General features: G+C 36.1%; 2 protein-coding genes across 6 annotated transcripts; both read right to left on the bottom strand.

The window, feature by feature from the left end:
• Positions 1-143: 143 nt before the first annotated feature.
• LOC108686570 (aprataxin and PNK-like factor) lies at positions 144-2,702 on the bottom strand. 2 transcript variants are annotated; one of them, XM_018191942.1, is made up of 5 exons: positions 2,394-2,702; positions 1,556-1,735; positions 1,265-1,470; positions 866-1,177; positions 144-532 (listed from the first exon to the last, which is right to left on the bottom strand). In XM_018191942.1, exons 2-5 carry the CDS (start codon positions 1,712-1,714, stop codon positions 208-210), a joined length of 1,002 nt encoding a protein of 333 aa, XP_018047431.1. In that variant the 5' UTR covers positions 1,715-1,735; positions 2,394-2,702; the 3' UTR covers positions 144-207. The 2 variants fall into 2 exon arrangements, with proteins under 2 accessions (XP_018047431.1, XP_018047429.1); XM_018191940.1 differs by having other exon boundaries at positions 1,556-1,729.
• A 4,391-nt stretch (positions 2,703-7,093) lies between these two features.
• Positions 7,094-18,245, bottom strand: LOC108686631 (WD repeat-containing protein 20). Of its 4 annotated transcripts, none has more exons than XR_001931715.1 (5): positions 17,562-18,245; positions 16,452-16,643; positions 14,100-15,557; positions 10,849-11,065; positions 7,094-7,394 (listed from the first exon to the last, which is right to left on the bottom strand). XR_001931715.1 is itself a non-coding variant. In XM_018192055.1 (5 exons), the coding sequence occupies exons 1-4, from the start codon at positions 17,829-17,831 to the stop codon at positions 11,846-11,848; spliced, it is 1,971 nt and encodes a 656-aa protein (XP_018047544.1). In that variant the 5' UTR covers positions 17,832-18,245; the 3' UTR covers positions 10,993-11,065; positions 11,824-11,845. The 4 variants fall into 4 exon arrangements, 3 of the variants coding, with proteins under 3 accessions (XP_018047543.1, XP_018047544.1, XP_018047542.1); XM_018192055.1 differs by lacking the exon at positions 7,094-7,394 and adding an exon at positions 11,824-11,896 and having other exon boundaries at positions 10,993-11,065; XM_018192054.1 differs by lacking the exon at positions 7,094-7,394 and having other exon boundaries at positions 10,740-11,065.
• Between the last annotated feature and the right edge of the window lie 1,795 nt (positions 18,246-20,040).

Raw genomic sequence — 20,040 nt, 5'->3', positions numbered from 1 at the left:
CTTTCTGACATATAAAAGAATCGATTATAATATATTATTAACATTTATATATATTTAAATAAATCAAATAGATATGCAAGTATAATATTTTTAATTCATATACAAAAATAAATATTCTATAACAAAATAGATCTGCACTGTGGTTACATCAATAATTTGGACACTCTTGAAAATATAGGATCCAATTTTATGGAAGATCAACGATTGTCAGCCGGTTGTACCGTCTTCTAATTCACTCCTATCATCCCAATCATCCGAACTCTCTGTATACACGGATGGCTCGTAATCGGACTCATCAACAGACTCCTCTGCGGACGACGCTTCTGTTTCAGACGTATCGACAACGACCAAGTGCATAGGGGTAGCGGCTCTTCGACGACGACGCGGTGCGAATGTGTGTTTAAACTGCGCCTTGTGCTGCGGATTCTTACGATAGCACTTCACGCCGTACGGACACTCCTCCCGATTGTCAACTTCATCGTAATCCAAATCATCTGGATGACTATAATTGTTCTTGTGATTGGGATTCTTCCTGCAAATTTAAAAATATTTTAAGTTTTTTAAACCTACATCATACTTTGACAGAATTATTTTAGGTCTGTTCTTTTTCAAAGAATGTTCTGAATTGTATATACTGGTGTAGTTGGAGTGAAACAAATATAAATTGTTTTCCTTTTTTGTGACAACCGACGCAAATGTCGTTCTATCTTTTGTTGAATATCAAGAAGACTGGAATGATGTTCGTGACTGTGTCTTCTAAAAGGAAAGCAGTCGTGGTTCGTTTCACTTCAATTTATTGTACAGAACATTCTTTGAGAGAGACTAGATCTATTGATAAGAAATTGAACCATACTGTATCACTTACCGATAACATTGAGCACCATATCTACATTTTTCTCTGGATACTCTATTAAAATTGGACGTACTCGCTTGATCTTGAGGCATAGCAACGGACTGAGAATTGTTCGACGGAACTTCTTCGATCTGATCACTGACGTGTATGTCCCATTTGACCTTTTTGCATGATTCACCATTTGTCGCGGCTTTATTTGTTAAATTAATATTCCTTATTTTCCGCTTCCTGTTATTCTCCTGGTCAACAGGAGGTTCAATTACATCCTGAGAGTCTATTGACATCTTGGAACTTGTCGCAGTCATATCATTTCCCTCTGGCACACTGAAAGAAGCATGAAGAAAGACACGGGATGAACAATTGTACTTTTATCGTCAGATATTTCTGCTCAAGTAATAATTGGAGCAAAACCTTGTAGAATCGATCTGCAAAACTGGAGCAGCTTCGTCTCTATGTTCTCCATTTCCATTAACCGGACAATCCTTATCCTCATTTGATAGATCCTTATCTTGGAGAACATCATTCAAAGTTTTGCCAGGAGATACAGCAGCTTCCATGCTTGACAATAAGCAGGCCTTTTTACTGTCCACTTCATTATTTAAATCTACCTCATCGATCTGAAATGAAAAAACTGTAATAAGAAAATTCTTCGCGCAAAATTGTCTTCAGATCAATCAATCAAGAAAGCAAGAACTGTTATACCTTTCTCTTCAACATCTGATCACCTTCCTGCATCGTATCTGTCGAGATGATCTTGAACCAACATTTATCAGGCAGCAGAGAGCAAACGTCACCTGGCTTTATCGGCACGCTGTTTCCCAATTTAAGAGATCGCCATCGTGCACATCCAGCAGGTTTCATGTAACATGGTGCCACCTAATACTGGAAAATGATTTCTATAGAAAACTGATGTTGTCAACTACAACACATTAAAAAATAAATAACCCAATAAAACAGTAAAGCCTTTCACAATGAGACTATCTAAAGATTAAAGATTATCAAGCAATTCCTAACCCAATAAATAGTTACAATATCAACTAAAAGTGATATAACATTAATGTTATAATTTTTCAACAATATAAATATGACACATGTTTCACACAACAGTTGAGTATGAAATTATAACATTGATGTTATGTTACTTTTAGATGATATTTAATGGACAATTAATTTCTTTAATTTCTAACTAACTATATGTTGTAAAAACAAGCCTATCTAATATCAATGTTTTAATTTCACACTCAACAATATAAATATAATGCAACATATGTGGTGTATAAATAGTAATAAAGTTAAAATAGTTATACTTTAGTATTAAAGTATAACATTGTTATTTATTAATTGGTGTTTACTGGGAAGCTATTATTAAAAATAAATATAAGCTTAAACATTACATAATTTCCTTCTACAAAAAGCTATTATTAATTTCCTATCGTTATGTGTTGTTAACTGAATTACCACAGAAATTACTGGAGTTTAGTGTTATCAGAATACTAATATATGCCAAATGATAAGGAATACCCGAAACAGGAAACTTTACCGGCGTAATCGTCATTTCATCGTTGGGCGATAAATTGATGGTCACGGCATGTTTGAGCACCTGGCCGTCGTTGCACTGCGATAATGGTGAAGATCGTTAAGTTTCGCCGGCAAGAAAAAAATCAATCCTTTAATTAATTAACACGTCATCGATGAAGCAATCATCAATGAAAGAATCATCAACACGCCGTCATTCATGTTTTTAGTGACTTAGAATTATTTCGAATCATGTTTTCACGTTTCGACTTGTAGCAATTTTATTTACGTTATCCGTATAACATAATTTAATTGATAAGAACGTTCGGAAGAACGCGAGTGTACATTCATATGCTGCAAAACAAACTGCAGATCACTGCAGCTGATCTCAACGTGTAAATTCAAAATGCTTCAAAATTCATTGCGCCGCCCGACTGTCGATTGTCGAACGAATCGTCGATGAAATGCAGCATCACGAAAAATCGTAGGTAAATTTTTGGAGATAATTGAAGAATGCCGACATTATCAACCACAATAATAATTATTCTCGAAAATTACATCGATTATGTCTCTTCTTGATATATACATATATATATATATATTTTTTTTTTTAATAATAATTTTATAGTCATCCCTGCGTGCTTTACAAATTTGAAGTGCAATAATGTTAGTATTCTAAACAATAGGAAAATTCTTATGTCACTGCAGTTCTACATTATCATCTGTGCCTAAAATATCGCTTCGACAACTCATTCTTAGTCGCGCGCGATATCTCGGTTCTAAACGCGCGACGAATTTTTCAATACGATCTGATAAGCATTTTACAGTAGTGACGCAGTCAAATGCGCGTTATCGGCTATTATCGGTGCACGTGATACTGGTTCGTACAGACGGAGCCATAAACAGTCGTAAACGCTTTATTGTGCGTAAAATTGTGCGCGTGCCGGAGGTATTACGTATTCGAAGCGCGTGCTTCCTATTTAAAGTCGAAATATTTCATGTATAATTAATTAATTCTATATTAAACATATTATTAAATTCTGATATTATTATTGTTATATTATCATTATTATACATATAATTATATAATTATATTTTACCCTGGCGAAAATAAAAATCAGTATAGTAAGTCTAATATAAAAGAAGTGTAAACGCTTTTTTTGTGTTATCTTAATTTTTGAATAAAGCTTCTGTGTTTTAGAAGCTTCTCCTAGAATTTAGAAGCTTAATTCATTTACGCTTCTGTTAATCCCTTCTTACATTTTTTCTTTATAAAAATTTAATATTAGTGTAACCAATTACCTACAATTACAATAACTTATTTTGAATATTGAAAATACTGTGAACTATACTGTTCACAGTATTTTTAATACTCTAAATAAGTGAACAAAACTTTTAATAGTTCAAAAACGCAGAAAAAATATTAAATTATATTGTGCTCATTATTAATAATAATAATGTATATAATGTTGTGATCTTAAATAAAAGTAAATAAATATCAATAATTGTGATCAAATATTGTAATCTTACTTCGAAAATTTTAATCTTGATTTGATTGAATTTATATTGATGTATAATTTTATTTTTTTTTTTTAGTCTCAATTCAAGACTAAAAATCCTGCATTACTATAAATTAATCAAATCAAGATTAAAAGATTTGAAGTAAGATTGCAATATTGTTGATACATAAGCATAATACTCGATTTAAGATTAATTTTTTACTTTTAATACTGAAAACAATTAATTAATTGGCTAGTATTAAATTTCTGTAGGAGAGGGGAGATATTAACAGAAGCGTAAACAAACTTCTTAGAAAAATTGAGATAATAAAGAGTAGTAAGAGTGTTTACTACTCAATGTTTTTGTTCACTGAACTTTTAATATTTAAAATAGATAATTATAATTAGTGATTAATCAGTACTAATAATAAATTTCTATAAAGATTGGCTTAAGCTCCCATTTTTATTTTCGCCAGAGCGATATGTAGCAACTTAGCATGATGAGATGTATTTATGTCTCCGTGTGTACATTTTCCGCTAACGTCGATGCGATAAACTTCGAATCTCCCAAGCGTAGCCATGAATCATCCGACAAAATGATCACATGGATAATCTTGACGCGTCAGCTTATCCGTTCGCATACGTCAACGCCAATCCGAGATCAGAAATGCGAGAATAATATTTAATGTCTGTTTATCTCAACTTGATATAGATAGACATTAAAAGATCTATCTCTATTGATAGCTAGAATTGAAAGACGAATTCAAAAGGAGGATTAAATAGCTAGAATTTCATAAGAATTTCAGTTATTTCCGATTGCAGAATTTAATTTCATAAAAGGAATTTTCCTTTTGTTCGGGACGATATTTCTTATGACGTCTTGGTAGAATATCTTTACAAAAAATCAGTTATGCAACTCACTCCTGTCGCGGCGCCGCGACCGATGATATTGTTGCCGATCAGCAAATTCGCTCTCTGCACTAAATCATTGTCTACTCGTACTATTTGTAGCTTTTTCGTCATGATGAATTTGTCATTAGATAGGTTAACGTATCGCGGGACATATTTCGAGACTGTCACCAAAAAATTTCTGTCATTTCAACAAAAAAAAAATCGCTTAGGAATTCAGGCTAACTTCATACGTAGTTGATTGCGATAATTCTCTCATCTAAAGTTATTCACATTTTTTTTAATACAAAGAACATATTTTGAGAGACTTATATATTCTAATTTTGAATTCTACGAGTTTTTTTCATAGTAAATTTCATAGTAAAGACAACGAAATGTTGTCTGTTTTCTCTTTTCCACTGCATTAAATCCTTACAGGAATTTAATATTGTAAATATTATATTTCTTAGACCGGTAGTCAGTTTTCAAGATCATCTTAAGTAATGTCTTAAGACGCTAATGCGGCTCTCTAATTGGTTTGTGACACCTCAAGATAGAACTTAAGATAGTTTTGAATATAAGAACTGACTATGAATACTGGCCTTAGTCACTAAGCAATATTTACAATATTAATATTTACAATATTAAATTTCTATAAGGATTTAATGCAGTGTAATTAATCACTAATCCTTAGTGATTAATTACTTATTTTGAATATTAAAAACACTATTGTTTATGAAAATAAGTAATTAATCACTAATCAATTTAACCAAATTAATTAAATCTTTGTTCAAAAAGTTCAATAAAAATTCAGAATTAGCAGTGCGACACTGTACAAAATATTTTATTTTTTATCTCGTTCATTTTGAGCTTATTCAAATCCTTTTAAAGAAAAATACTGTGAGAATTAATAACCTGATCAGTATTTGCTCCAAAATTTTTTTAATCGGTACTCGAGGATCGAGTGGACATTTCCTTCAACCATGTTGTAAAAAATTATTTATAACAATTTTTTTCATAACTTCACATAATTTTAAGTTACATATTTAACCTTATTCTCCGAATTTTTGGTCTTTAAAATAAAAAAATTTGTTCGGTTACGTTAACTTTAAGCAAAGATACAGCAATTTAAAATACATTGGACTCGCAAATATTGATATCAACTAAGGAAATTTTGAATATCGGTCAGGATTAATATTTACAGTATTTTTTTCTAAGGAGATTTTAACAATAAACTCAAAATCAATGAGATAAAAATAGAATATTTTGTACAGTCGTATTGCTAATTCTAAATATCATTTCAGCAAGCTTTGAACAAAGATTCATTTAATGTGCAAGATAAAGTATTTTAGAGGAAGAGGAAAAACAATTGAAGGCAGAGTAAGAAGTTATTCAAGTGTTTAACAATGAAATGTCTTTTTTTCATTTACAATTACAAAGAATGTACACGCTTATAAACAAACAAAGAGAAATGCGCCGAGAAGTTACAGTACAGATCTGACGCGATGCCATAAAGCTCTTTGCGTGGAAAGGTCTCATAAAAAATTACCGGAGAGATGCTAGACTCAATTACTCGTCGGTGCGTTGAGGATGTTACATCAGCTGGACCAGTCGCTGCTATCATACATTTGTATATCCGAATTAAGCACGCTCTCTCACGCAATCGCGATCGCGATTTTCTTTTTACATCCCTTCATCGTGTCCTTCCCCGCGGAAATTGCGGACAATAAACGCGCAATTGCGTCAACCGGCTGTGCATGTAAATGTCGTTACGTTTGTACATAATTCGATAATCTTGAGAGATGTGGGAACAACCGAGAAAATCATCCCGCAGGCGTGAAAGTGGAAGGAAGTGTTGTGTGGTAAAATATGGAACATCTGTCCTCCTATTTCCAAGCCGCGAAATAACACTGGTTGATCCGAGCCCAAAGGAAATTAAACACGGGCATTCTTTCATCACCCAAAAATACCTCTGACAAAAGATTTAGAAAATACTATCGCTTTCAACGCGCTATCCAGAATTATCTTTTTGCTCTGAAAGCACCATTTCTTTTAATAAAAATAAGTTTCAATACACGAATAAAAATTCTTTTTGCGATATAATATTTTAATACCTTTATAGAAATTTAATATTAAAAGATAGATCAACTATTTATTTTGAACTATTTATTAAAAGTATTAAAAGAATTATTGTTATCGATGCTTTTAATACTGAAAATAAATAATTATTACCTTTCAATATTAAAAAATTGGTCAGTATTAGTTGGATTTCTGTAAGAATAAAATATATCGTTTTAGCATGTGAAGAAATAATATACGTGTATTACAAAGTTCTTCGAAATTATATATAATATATTATAATTGTTTTGGGTACGGTTTACTGCTTTAAGTAATAAACATATCTCCTGTCAGTGACACTTTGGGTGGCGAAGTAGTTATTAAAATCGTTCGTGAGTGTCACCTGTGACTTATTACAGAATGGCGTGACTCATTATTAATATGATTTACGATATCGCGATTATTTGTATTATTCTCGATACGTCTTGGACGAGGAGAAAGTTTTTCTTTTAAATGGTGAGAACGTCGATGGCGAGTCCAGGAGAAACCCGATGTCGTCGAAACAGTTTCATCAATCGCGTCTGAAATCAATTAAACACAGATATTTTCTCTATTAAGAACGCCGCAGACTCCCGAATAAGAATTCGACCATACCCGTGCCCGGAAGATACGAAATCGCGAGCCCTGCAGTCGCTTTGAACACACATTGTCAAGATCTCTCTCTTCACGCACGCGTCCATCATGCAGAATCCAAAAACCTATTCAGCCTCGTTGGAAGGCGAGCTTTTTGTCCGTCCTAAGCAAAGACCGAAAACGCATTCCCCACCATCCATCGTCGATCGCGGAATCTCGCCGTTTAGCTTATGAAATAGGAACTTTATAGATCGCGGTCTTCTCCGCGAGGAAGGATAAACTTGAAAGAATCAATAAGTTCTTTATGAAGCGATAAATTTTTCATGTTAGAAATATTATTGTTGGTTATTGAATTTTCTTCTACACGGAAAGAACAGTTTTACTTAAGTAAAAATATAATTAGATCTAAAAATAATTTTATTAAATTGTTAAAATAATTATGTAGAACGCTTAAATATTGATAACATGCTGTAAAAAGTTTTAGCAATCGATTATCCTATATATATCCTATATCCAGCAAGAAACTTGCAACATTTATAATGTTATTGCAAAATTGCTGAGATCTATGATGATCTGTGCTGAACAAATTTATAAATGTCCTACTCTCTAAACTCTTTGGAGTAGAATCTCATTTTAAAAAATTGAAAAGTGAGCCTTGAAAAAGAGTGGCTCAATTTTTAATCTTTAAGAGTGAAAGAGATTCACTTCAAAAGTTTTAAAAAGTACATAATTATTTTAATCATTAATTTAAACAGAATTATTTTTAGCTCTGAAGCTAATTAAATTTTTAGATATTTCAGTAAAATCATTCTTTCCTACTCCAATTTTTTTACCGGATGAGATAGAAAAAAAGATTTATTATACATAGCTCGGCATTAATATTACATACGTAACTTTTTGTTCTTTCATACTTTAATTACGTCATTAATAGAAAGAAACAATTAGGAAGATTAAAAATCTCTGAGAAATCAGACATGAATCTCCGTCAATTCGTTCAAGTTCATCCGTGTCTTTCCTCGCAGAATCGTTAGATGAAATAGTAGGTCTGGTGTGTCGCAGGCCGGCTTCGTTTGTTGCCTATAATAAGTATAAGAAACTAATCAGCGTTGTCGTTCGCAAATCCGATTCGGTGCACGGCGGAGTGATCTTTGGAAGTATTCTTCATCGCTTGGATCGTTCGTCAAGTGTCGTCATATAGTAGCACACATATCACAGCATACCTTTAACGAGCTTGCACTTGTTAGAATAATATAATACGATGTCGTCGTGCTTCGGGGCAAGGTAAACCCACCATACGAGAGCGAAAATACCAAAACGGAAAGTCTTATCGAATCGGTTCTCTTATCGGTGCAATATATCAGTGTCCCGAATAGATTTTCTGATGCGTGGTATGTTACGGAACGTGATGTCGTAGAATATTAAAGAATTCAGGCTTAAAAAAGCTGCAGGTACTACAAATGACGGAAACCTTTTTAGAAAAGCTAAATGATATCTCATTTATTTGAAAAAGGAGAGTATAGAAAAAATATTCTCTGTCAATATCCTTTTGTACTTTATAGACGCGTATATGGAATTTACACTTTTTTAGAGAGCATTATCGATTTTTTTTGTTTTTTTTTACATAGAGTTCTTTTTAACGAAACGTAAGTTTCCGATGGTTCACCTACAGCCCCTTTTTGCATCGAATTTTTTATCAGAGGTGAATAAAATTTAATTAAACGGTGCTGCGATAAATTACTGCGCAGAAGTTTGAATTAAAGTGCCTCGTCGTCGCATATAAAAGCCGAAGAATGTGATAACAATAGATACTTAATCCCTGAATGCGCAGGAATGCTCTTTTAAAGCTAATCAATGAAATAAGCTGTTAAAAATGGACAGCTGATCTACAATAATGTAAATTAAAATGTACTTCGTGTTCCATGTAATGTAAATCCTATGTATTTATATGTAAATTAAAAGCTAGTATCGCCTTGCGGAATATCTTCTTCGAAGTAATCGACCGAAATGAAGCACTGAGAGTGATAGAGACCCAAGTCACAATTTCGAACGAAAAGTTAACAAAACTTATATCGAGGAATGTTCTCTAGCTAGTTCTGCAGCTGTCCAAGTGACGGAACGGAGGAACGTGTAAAATATTAGGACATTGTTCTAATGAATGTGTAAATGTATTCGAGCAATTCGATCTATGGCATCGCAATGAGCAAAAGTTAGAGCGAGTTACTTATATATGGCCTATTAGAATATATGTAGAGTATCCGTTCTTGTCCTAAAACTCTCTTTGTGGCTTAGGTCTATATAAATTTCAACGCTTCAAATAATAAATACACGAAAAAGCGCTCTGTATCGCCAAAATCGCGTGTCCCACAAGTTGAGACGCATATATTACCGCGAAATTTTATTTGGAATGGTACAATGCATCTGTCACGATCATCGGGCATACACATGTGTACGTATGTACATGTATACACAAACTGCTTCCGATTCGCGAGAGAGATCGCGAGGTCGCGTAACGTCGTTGTCGTCGCCGTGACCCTGTCGAGGAAAGGAAAGAATGAGGAAGAGGAAATGATATGCACCGGAAGAGCGGCTTATACCGAAACGAAAGCGTATGTGTGTATATGTGTCTTTAAACGTTAAGCCGCACGCGAGTTGCAAAATGTAGGCGAATCGAAAGAAGTTCACAAAGGGATTCATCTTGTGAGCTTGGCTATCTAATCTTCGAAATCGGACATTAACTTTGGTATCCTTAAACTCCTGCCTATTTTTCTTTCCTCTCATTCTATCCTTTTGATAAAATAAATAAAAAAAATAAGAATCTCTTGCTCGAAATTTAAGTCTGCCAATCAGATGTTGTTAATCCTCAACTGCAGCTATGAAAACTACATCTTACAATTAGTTCTAACGCGTCCTGTTTAAAATACAGAACGCATGTGAACCTCTGCCATAAGGCGATTGATAGAGAAAAGTTTAATGTTTTTTTTTTTAAATCTACATTTTAGAACCTTATAATATCAATATACAGATTTTAGTCACCTAAAATTTTCCTTCTAAAAGATCTATTGTTATCGAAGCTTAACACTAGAACTATCAAAACATTTAATTTTTGATCAGCTTTTCAAGCTTTTGTTGTAATATCTAAATGATTAAATTAATCAATTTGCTTTCTCCATTTATCCCTTTTTTAAAGATATATAAATAATAAATTTAAATAGTAAAAATAAATATGGTGATATCAAGACATTGATATCGAAGGATCCAGAGAACGAGCTAATTGCAAATTTTAAGGTCCGATATCCAAGATTAAACGTCCAATCTCGCTGAGACAAATTCCCCATGGATTTCCTTTTCAATTCGTCCGCTTCTTCGACGATGACGAATTCGAACAGCTCGCTCAAACTGTACCGGAGTAGCTCTCGCTCGGCCAGACGTAGTATAAGTGACGTCGGCGTGCGTACGCTTGCTGGAGCTGTGCCTCGGATGCCCGCGACGATCCCTGCGGTCCTTGGTAACTTCGTGATAGACCGATGTCGGTATCCGGCTCTGGCTATACTATGGTACCACCGCCTTCTACCGGACTGACCACGTGGAGAGCGGCACCGCCGACCTGGCTGATCCCTGGCTGAAATTAGAGACAACGCGAACCACATCGTTGATACACGGCAATACGAATAACGCGCTTCTGATCATTTAAGTCATAAAAAACACGCGTTATTCCCAAGAAGCATCTCGCGCATCTTTTATCCAAGCCAGAGGTTTCTTTTTAATGGATAATTCATCACATTTGAATGAGCGAAGAACTAAAAAAAAAAAAAAAAAGAATTTCAATAAACTAATTTTTAATAATTTTAATTTAGTATTTTATTGGGTTATCCGGAAAATTCGTGCCGCAAAAGATTTAAATTTAATAAATGAAATTAAAAATTTAAATCTTCTGCGTTTCAATTTTCTTTCAAAATCGGCATGAACTTTCCGGACAATCCAATATATTAAGAATTCAATTTCTAATTGTTTAGGAATATTTTGATTAAGACAAATAACTTATGCTTCCATTAAGATCAGGAATTGATATCTTCATTCAATAGTGTTAAACATGTGACTCATGAATAGCTTAAACGGTCCGAATATATATAATTCTCACTTTCCTATCTTGCGAAAACTTTTCGGGAATAATGCAGATCTAGTAAGAGAAAGAGAATGCGTGAGAGCAAAGAGATATAGTGCAAATTGTGATATAAAATTCAGAAGCGCCGCCGAGAAGTACCTCGACAAGAACGTGTGTAAATGATTTCGAGCGTGTACACTATTCTACTTTCATGACAAATCCGTTCAAGCGGTAAATAAAGCAAAATAGAACGGAAAATGATAAGTCATACGTACCATGCGATAACTCAGGGAAGTCTCATCCACGATATTCTCTTGCATCAGCCAAAGCGTGGTACAGAACATTAATCTTTCCGATCAATCAAAAGTGAGAAAAAGGAATTAATGCTTTATCGGCCTTGAGAAATAAGCGCAAGCATCATCCGATTAAAAATGATAAAGACGCGCTATTTAAAATTATAAATCGCACTATTAAAATTATAAGTCACGCTAGAAAAAGAAGCAACGCACGCTGTAATGAATTTCATCGCGAACTACTCTGTAATTAGTTAGATATCTTTCGTAGCGTTTGCCAAAAGCGTGAAAGACTCGCTTTCATTAAATTGTATACATCACGCTGTGTGTTCTCAGCGTAATATAGTAAATTAATAGCAGTGATTCAAACATTCTTTTGAACACTCGATAATTGCGTTATGGTGTTTATAATTTCACTTCAAAAACGCTGGCTAGCGTTTAACTAATGGCAATTTAATGAGGCTATCCCTGATACTTTTGGTCAAAGTCGTTAAATGAAAAGGTGTGAGTGTGGGATATTCTCGTGATACAAATGCTCTATGCAAAACGCCCAGGAAACACTATTCGAGCCCTAATATCGGAACCTGTAGTATAATGTAAAAAAGAAAAAAAAAAGAAAAGAAGACATGCGATGTTCTTGACAGACTGTAAATAAATATCGTCTTACATGTGTCATCATACATATGTATGTACGTATACATATGTATGTGTCGCATAAAAGACTCTCCCGGCCGTTCTCCCTGGAGCTTCTGCATTGCACTTGATTGAACAAAATTTCAACAAGCGGGAAGCAAGCAGCGATCGTTCATTCAAATTTTCGCTTTATTGTACAACAAGGCAAAATTCATTATTTTCAACAAAAGATTAAGTGTTTCACGCATCTCGTATCGTAAGTTTGAGAGACGACAGTTTGGCTAAATAATTATTTTTCGTTGACTTCTCTATTTAATGATCGGCTAAAGCTAGATAACACTTTACAGAAGATAGAAAGAAGATTTTCTTCAATAAAGGGGCCTGCCCTGTCACGAGACCTCATAGGGTTTAAACAACATTGCTCTCGAAGATGCAAACCAAAAACATAAATATATCAATAGTCGATCTCTATTCTATAGCTCGCGTAAATTTTCTGCAATATTCATCGCGAGAATATATCTTGACCAGACCATCATTAGGCACAGATATCAACGACAGTCTATACTATGAATGAACTTTAAGCACATACTGTGAGTAGTTTTTTTTTATTTGCAACGCATGCACTAACCAAATATTATAGAATTGATAACATCTAAGTAGAAGATAAGTTAAAGCCTCCGTTTCCCGCAAAAAAATAATATTAATTAAAACTATATTAATGCATCTGAAAAAAAAAACAGATATCACAATGTATGTGCGCGCTCTATACTACTTAATTTGAAATGTCTATGTTCATGCATTTCGAGTAATAATCTGTATTCAAAAATGATGTAATTTATCTGTGATCTAGTCCAGGAAATATCTCGGAAAGATTGTCCGAAAAATTTTTATAATACATAGAAAGATAAAAAAAATATTTAATATACAAAAAAGTCCTATGATTCAAGATTTCCCGAAAAAACAGATATATATTTTAAATTACAGATATATATTTTAAATCGTTCACTCATAGTATCGTCCGTCTATGTACTTCTGTAATTATATACACGATATAAACTTAGAGAAAAATATTTAAAAAAAATCCTCAATGCATTTCTCTATGATGGCACCTCCCAATATTAACAGAATTTAAACGCAATTATATACCTTAAGGTCGTAGATTTAAATGTGAATAGGGACTCTCTAAGATTAAATATACTGATTGTAATATATAAAACTTAAATAACAGCGACGCGATCGTCATATCAAACACCCGGCAAGATAATACCGAATTCGTCAGTGTATCTTGTTCTAATACTTCCAAACCAGAATAATCACTTGTCTTAAAGATGTCCTTCCGTCACCACGAAGGTAAAGGAAGACTATCCAAAAGCATTATAAGATTTTCCTGTGCTTTTGTCACGATAACATCATTCTAGATTCTAACTCTACGTATATATGTACAGAATTCTCGGATCATTCGACCAACAGACTCTACTCGACGGACTCGCTAAATAATGATTTGGAAATAACGGGTTACATCAGAGGTCGTTACATCGCATGGAATTGATATTACTAGTGTAAGGGTTGTTGCTATGATGGTGTGATGGCCTGTGCAGGGTGCTGCTTATCGTGAGAGGACCTACCATGTGGCCGGGTCTCGCCCACGTGTATACGTATCCATCCTGACACGCCGTCACGAAGCAATCTTCCCTAAATACTAATTCAGTCAGTCTCTCGTGCGCCAGCTTCTTGCATACCAGCGGCTCGAGGACCGGGCACTCGTCGAACCTGGGACACCAGGCGGTCCCTATCAACCTCATGGGATCGTCCATCACGGAACTAACCTTTTTACTTCCCGTCCCACCTACTAAACTCCCACCGACACTGTTATTCAGACTACTACTCGTCGTACTCGTCGAATTGCCGGTGCTTGCCTTATCGCCACCGTTATTTTGCACAACTGTCGTCGTGCTGTTATTGGCCGTCGTCGCCGTTGCACCTGTGCCGCTACTTCGCATAGTGAGGCTAAAGTTTCTCTTGTGATTATCACCCTTACGCTCACCGAAGCCAAGACCCGCTAACCTCTGCGTCAGCGAATTAACGGTTGCCACCGCGGCATTCGTGCTACTGCTATTGTTACTAGTCTCATTATTACCACTCGCGTTCTCCTTGAAGTTTACATTATTTGAATTATTATGTTTAGCATTCGAATTCGAATGGTGATTCACTGTTGTCGCCGCTCCATTGCCACTATTAAACGTACCCGAGGACGACAAGGTACCGCCACTGCATGCCGCAGAGGGTCTTTGCTTGGTACACACCGGTTGCCTCAGTACATCCTCCGTGATATCCCATAGGCACAGTTGGGTGTCCTGCGATACACTGCCTAACCTATAGCACGTACCGCTCGACATTCTCAACTCAGAGCTACAGGAATTACGATTCGAGTGAACGCCACCGCTCTGCGAGGTCGTGGATAGACGGTGCGACTTCTCGTGGAAGTGATTATGATTGTTGTGCGACATCGTCGTCTCGTCATCCGAACCGCTAAAGTCGGGATCGTGATCACCATAGGATGTCGTGTACGGATCAAAGGCAACCACGCTCACCCAACTATGATGGCCTTGTCCTCGCGCCACCACCCGCTTCTCGTGGAAACTCCAAATAGTTACCAGATCGTCCTCGCCGCCTACCACCACGTAACGTCCGTCTGGCGACCAACACACGCACAAAAAGCCACCAAAATAGCTCCTTGCCGAGCCAACCAGTTCCATGGTGTTGTATTGAAAAACACGCAAAAATCCATCCTGTGATACCACGGCTAAATTCGTGCCACACGGACTAAAGGCGAATTCATTTATACAACATCCTTCTGCGCCTATCACCCACCGATACAGTGGATTTCTGGTGGATTTGGTTTTGCAGGTATATATGGCGTATCCGTCACCTGACTTGAATGACTGATAGTGCGGCGCAGTGGTGCCGCAAAGCAACTCTTCGTTATAGAGATACAGCTGACCGGAGCTATGAGAGACCAGAAATAGGTTGTTTGAGCCAGGAACCCACTTTATACATGTCACCTTGCTCTTGTCTATCAGCCTCTGAAATATAAACGTTCTCATTAAAGATAACAAAAATATTCTCATATTAAAATAAAGCAAAATTAATAATGCCGAAACTGTTTAGAATTTATTAATCGTATCTTATATCCAAAATTATTTATTAAAGATTTTATAAAAGAAATATTTAATAAAATTAATCTAATTAAAATAGCGCTTCTCTTATTTTGTAGCGATATAAAGCTTAGTAAAAAATAAATTTTTATATTACAATCTCAATGTTATGATTGATAAACAAAGATAAAAAGAAAATAATACTAATAATTTGAAGATGATACTGAACGTTATTGAAGTATTAAAAATGTTTTACAAAGCGTGACTGTATGCGTGTAAATTATCAGACATTCATTGAAGTTGAAATGTATTTAAAATAGGCAACACATTGTTTCATTAAAGTCTGTTCTGCCAAAAGAAGACAGCAGAAAGTTATGTAATGTTACTTGCTGAGCTTAATTATTTGATTGAGATATAATTGCATTAGTGCGCGGGCCTACCGGTATAGAATAGCTCGGTTAATGCGCTGCTAAATATTAAATACAGTCATTGCAGGATGTAGCGGATGGCGTGAGGTATCCTGATCAGCATTTATTTTCCAGTTTATCATGTTTCAATAAGATAACACAGACATATCATCAAGAACGGATAAGTGTTGACAGCTATTACACACATTGCCAGGAAACTACACAGTTTAATATTAGCTGCATAGAGAATTTTGTTTGAACTAAGAGATTATTTATCTCCACGTAAGCTAGCAGATAATACAGAAAATGATTCTCTCTAGCAAAGGCAAATGCAGATGAGAAGTTTTCTTTGAGATTCACGTAACTCATAAGAACTTGTCAATAGAAATTTCGTGCCAAATTTGCTTTTACATACGTCTTCATTGTACAATTTGCTGAGTTGAGAACTGTCCTTTTTTATCGGATCGATCAGCTGTATCTGCCCTGTGGAAAATCCCACCAGCAATGGAGCACTATCGGCTGTTGCTGTTGTTTGATTAAAATTGTGGCAGGTCGGATTCGTTCCTTTGTATAACTTTTTGTCCACTGGTTTATTCAAATCTACAGCCTGAAACATTTTATTACTGTGTCAAGTTTCTTCAACCAAATCCTTTCAGTCGATAAATAATTTACTTCTTAGTGTACAAAAATTTGAAATGGCTACAATAATAATATATGCGATAAGTTATTTAAACTATTATATTGAATATATTTTTCATTTTACTAGTTTCCAAAAGAATTTCCTCGCTTTAGTCAAATATCAAATATCAATGTACACTTATTTCACATTAGATCTGTTTCTTATTCCTGCAGTAGAACTTTCTTTCTCACTTTTGTCAAATATCAAACATATATCTCACTTTAAATTCCCAAAGTATATAATAATATTAGATGTAGTAAAAATAAATCCATTATTTTTGCATGAAATTGAATGGAAAAATAATGGATTTCGTTTTACTACACCTAATACTATTCAACCACAGAAAGCAATTTAAATTCCAAAGAAAATATACTAGTGCAGCTGTAAAAAACAGACCTATTTTCTTATCTCGAAAACTTTTCAGAACTGATTTCAAATATCTGTGACAGTTAATTCTGTCTTTTTATTTCTACACATAAATCAACGATTCCATCAACGATGCTAATTGTAAGAATTAAGATAGTAGTATCATTTGCGATACCATTTAGATGTGATTACGATATACTTCCGATGAGAAACATTAGCGCTAGTGATAATCGTCAACTCTTTCGTTGACAAGTAAGAAAAAGGGGAAAAAAAGGAGGGGAGAAAAAAGCAGCAACGATTCGACCGCGGGTCGACCCAGAGGAAACTCTCGACATCGCGTTCGTCGTCGCGGAGGATGAGGAGAAACCGAGCCAGTCCGCAAAGATGGAGGTCTCTCTCGACATTTGCGAGGTTAGGTCGCAACGACGACGGCTCGGATATACTCCAGACCGTCGCCGTCGTCGCTGGGTTATGGCTCACCTTCTTAACACCGCGATAGACGTAGACGTAGAGCTCCTTGCCGAAATTGAAGCACATTCGGTCACCGAGGCCCTGCGCACCCGTGGGATCTGCTGGGTCCGGCAACGTGACGAAGGACACCCTGACAGACGCGCTGCCCTGGCTGTTGGTATAGCCAACTCGGTTCGGTCTCGAGTACTCCGACAGGGTCATCAGCTTGTAGGTGCCCTCCCGCGTGACGAATTGTGTTTTCAGGTCCTCCTTCCCTCCACCGTCCAGCTGCACAGCCATCTTACCACCAGCAGCAGCAGCAGCAGCAGCAGCGGCGCAGCGGAGGAGCTCATCAGACACGCAGGGAAATATCGCTCGTAGGCCGCCCTCGTTACTGGCCCGTCGTCGTCACACCGACGTGTTGACCACCGATCGACAGCGTCCGACCGATCGACAGAACGTCCGGCCGACCGACCGTCCGTACGTGGTGCGTGCGTCGCCGTCGTACGATCGTCCGACTCCCCGACTCCCTTGTCGTCGCTCGCGTGTGGCTGAGACGGCTGAGTGGCTCCCCTGAGTCCCCTCGCCCCGGCCCACAACCCGTGCGCCCGTCTCCGTCTGCAGGCAACTTCACGCGCGCGAAGCGAGCTCCACCGCCGGCGGGGCCGGCTGCGAGTGCGGTCGGCCACGATTGGCAGAGCCACGCCGGGAAATCGTACGAGAGATTTACTGCCGTAAATCCGTAACGTTTCTCCACGTTCTTCGCCAATCTTACCGGCCGCCTGGCCTGGCTGGACTCTTGGCTCCGTCCTCTCTCTTTTTTTTTCTCTTACTGTATCCTTGCGTCCCTTTCTGTTTCGCACGACGGCGCTGGACGCGGATTAAAGGGCGCTCGAATTACTCGAAATACTACTCCGAATTCTCCGAAACGAACTGCTGCTTGTCTTGTGTAGTGCGCTCGTCGAACGGTGGTGGCGACTCGCGTTGCCAGGATTGCTCCAGATTTTTGCAGCGCCCTGCGCTTCGTTTCAATGCGTTCAAAATTTGTGGTAGTCTTGCAAGAAATATAAATTCACTTATTTCTTGCAAGATTGTTGTCCTAATCGTATGACACTTCGTAATTATTCTCTTTTCTCAGTTTTCAACGGAAACTTTTTCTTTATTTTCTATCTAATGAATATCGTATAAGATTTTATAATTAGATTGGTATTTAAAGGAAGATTAAACCGAATAAAGTTTAAAATTAACTACGTTTATTATATAATGTGTGTTACATTCCAATTTAAATAACTTTAATATAATTTCAAAAAAAATTCTTATAATATCCATAGAATATAGAACATAGATTATTTCAGCAACGCTGCTATATTGATGCTATTTTCTGTGCTTTTCATATTTCAAATTTATACAGAATTTCTGAAGAATGTCTTTTCTTTAGTTTTTATAAATTTTTTTTCGATAATTGTAGAATGAGAAATCTTATTCCACATATTTAAAAATTATTAACATATTTGAAATATTTTGGAATGTTTTAGAATGTATGTATATAAAAAATTTTTAAAAAATAGAGACTTTCTCAGCATTTTTGAAAAATGTTTTAATTTGTAGTATAAAAAAAAATCTGAGAAATTTTCTAAATAGTAATTAAATTGTACAGAAATGTTGCAAAAAATTACATGAAAAATTCAAAGAAAAATTTTTACCGAAAGAAGGCCATTTCATTTCAAGAACGCATTTACGCGCGATCGCTTGTATCGCCGAGATATTGCGCTCTCTTCACGGCACTGATGATGTCGTTGCGATGCGCGCGCAGTGAAGTTGGCAATCATCCGCTTTGGTACCGCGGCTCGTGCGGGCCCTGTTTAGGGACCGGATATTTTGTAAACAAGCGCAAGCGAAGGGTCAATTAATTTCGCCCGGTTTTCCTGCTTCTCCTCGCTCGTACCCTTCCTATCACGCTATATCGTCATTCGCACGTCGTCGGTGGGATGGACAATAATTGTATCAAAAGATTCCGCGCAATTTCGAACAAATTCCGTTTTCGAATGGAAGTAAGTTTTCGTTCTTTTTCTTTTCCTCTCTCTCTCTTTCTCTCTTTCTCTCTCTTTCTCTCTCTCTCTCTTCCTTCTCCTTTTCTCTCTTTCTCTTCCTCTTTCGTTTTCTCCTACCGGAAAGCCCACCGTCTTGTGACGATGAATTCATCCGTGAAACTTAAACGCCGCAGAATTGAATTTGCCAGAGATAATTACGAGGTAGATAATTGTTATGCGCCGATGTATCAAGTCAAGTGCAAGTTTCGCCAACACGTTGATTGACTCCAATTTAGCTGATCTTCTGTCTCTTTTTAGATTGTACTCGTCCTATATATACTTAGAATTATAATAGTTAATATAATTTCAACCGACCACAGAAGGTTTAACTGAGTGAAATTAATTCTAATCACTGTTAATTAAACCAATCATTATTGTATTCTACACGCAGAACATGGATTAAAAAGTTTCTTCAAAAT

The sequence above is a fragment of the Atta colombica genome, unplaced genomic scaffold (genome assembly GCF_001594045.1).
Source record: "Atta colombica isolate Treedump-2 unplaced genomic scaffold, Acol1.0 scaffold187, whole genome shotgun sequence".
In the NCBI taxonomy this organism is placed as follows: Eukaryota; Metazoa; Arthropoda; class Insecta; order Hymenoptera; family Formicidae; genus Atta; species Atta colombica.
Note: the sequence above shows the minus strand (reverse complement) of the source record. Positions and strands in the feature narration are given on the sequence as shown.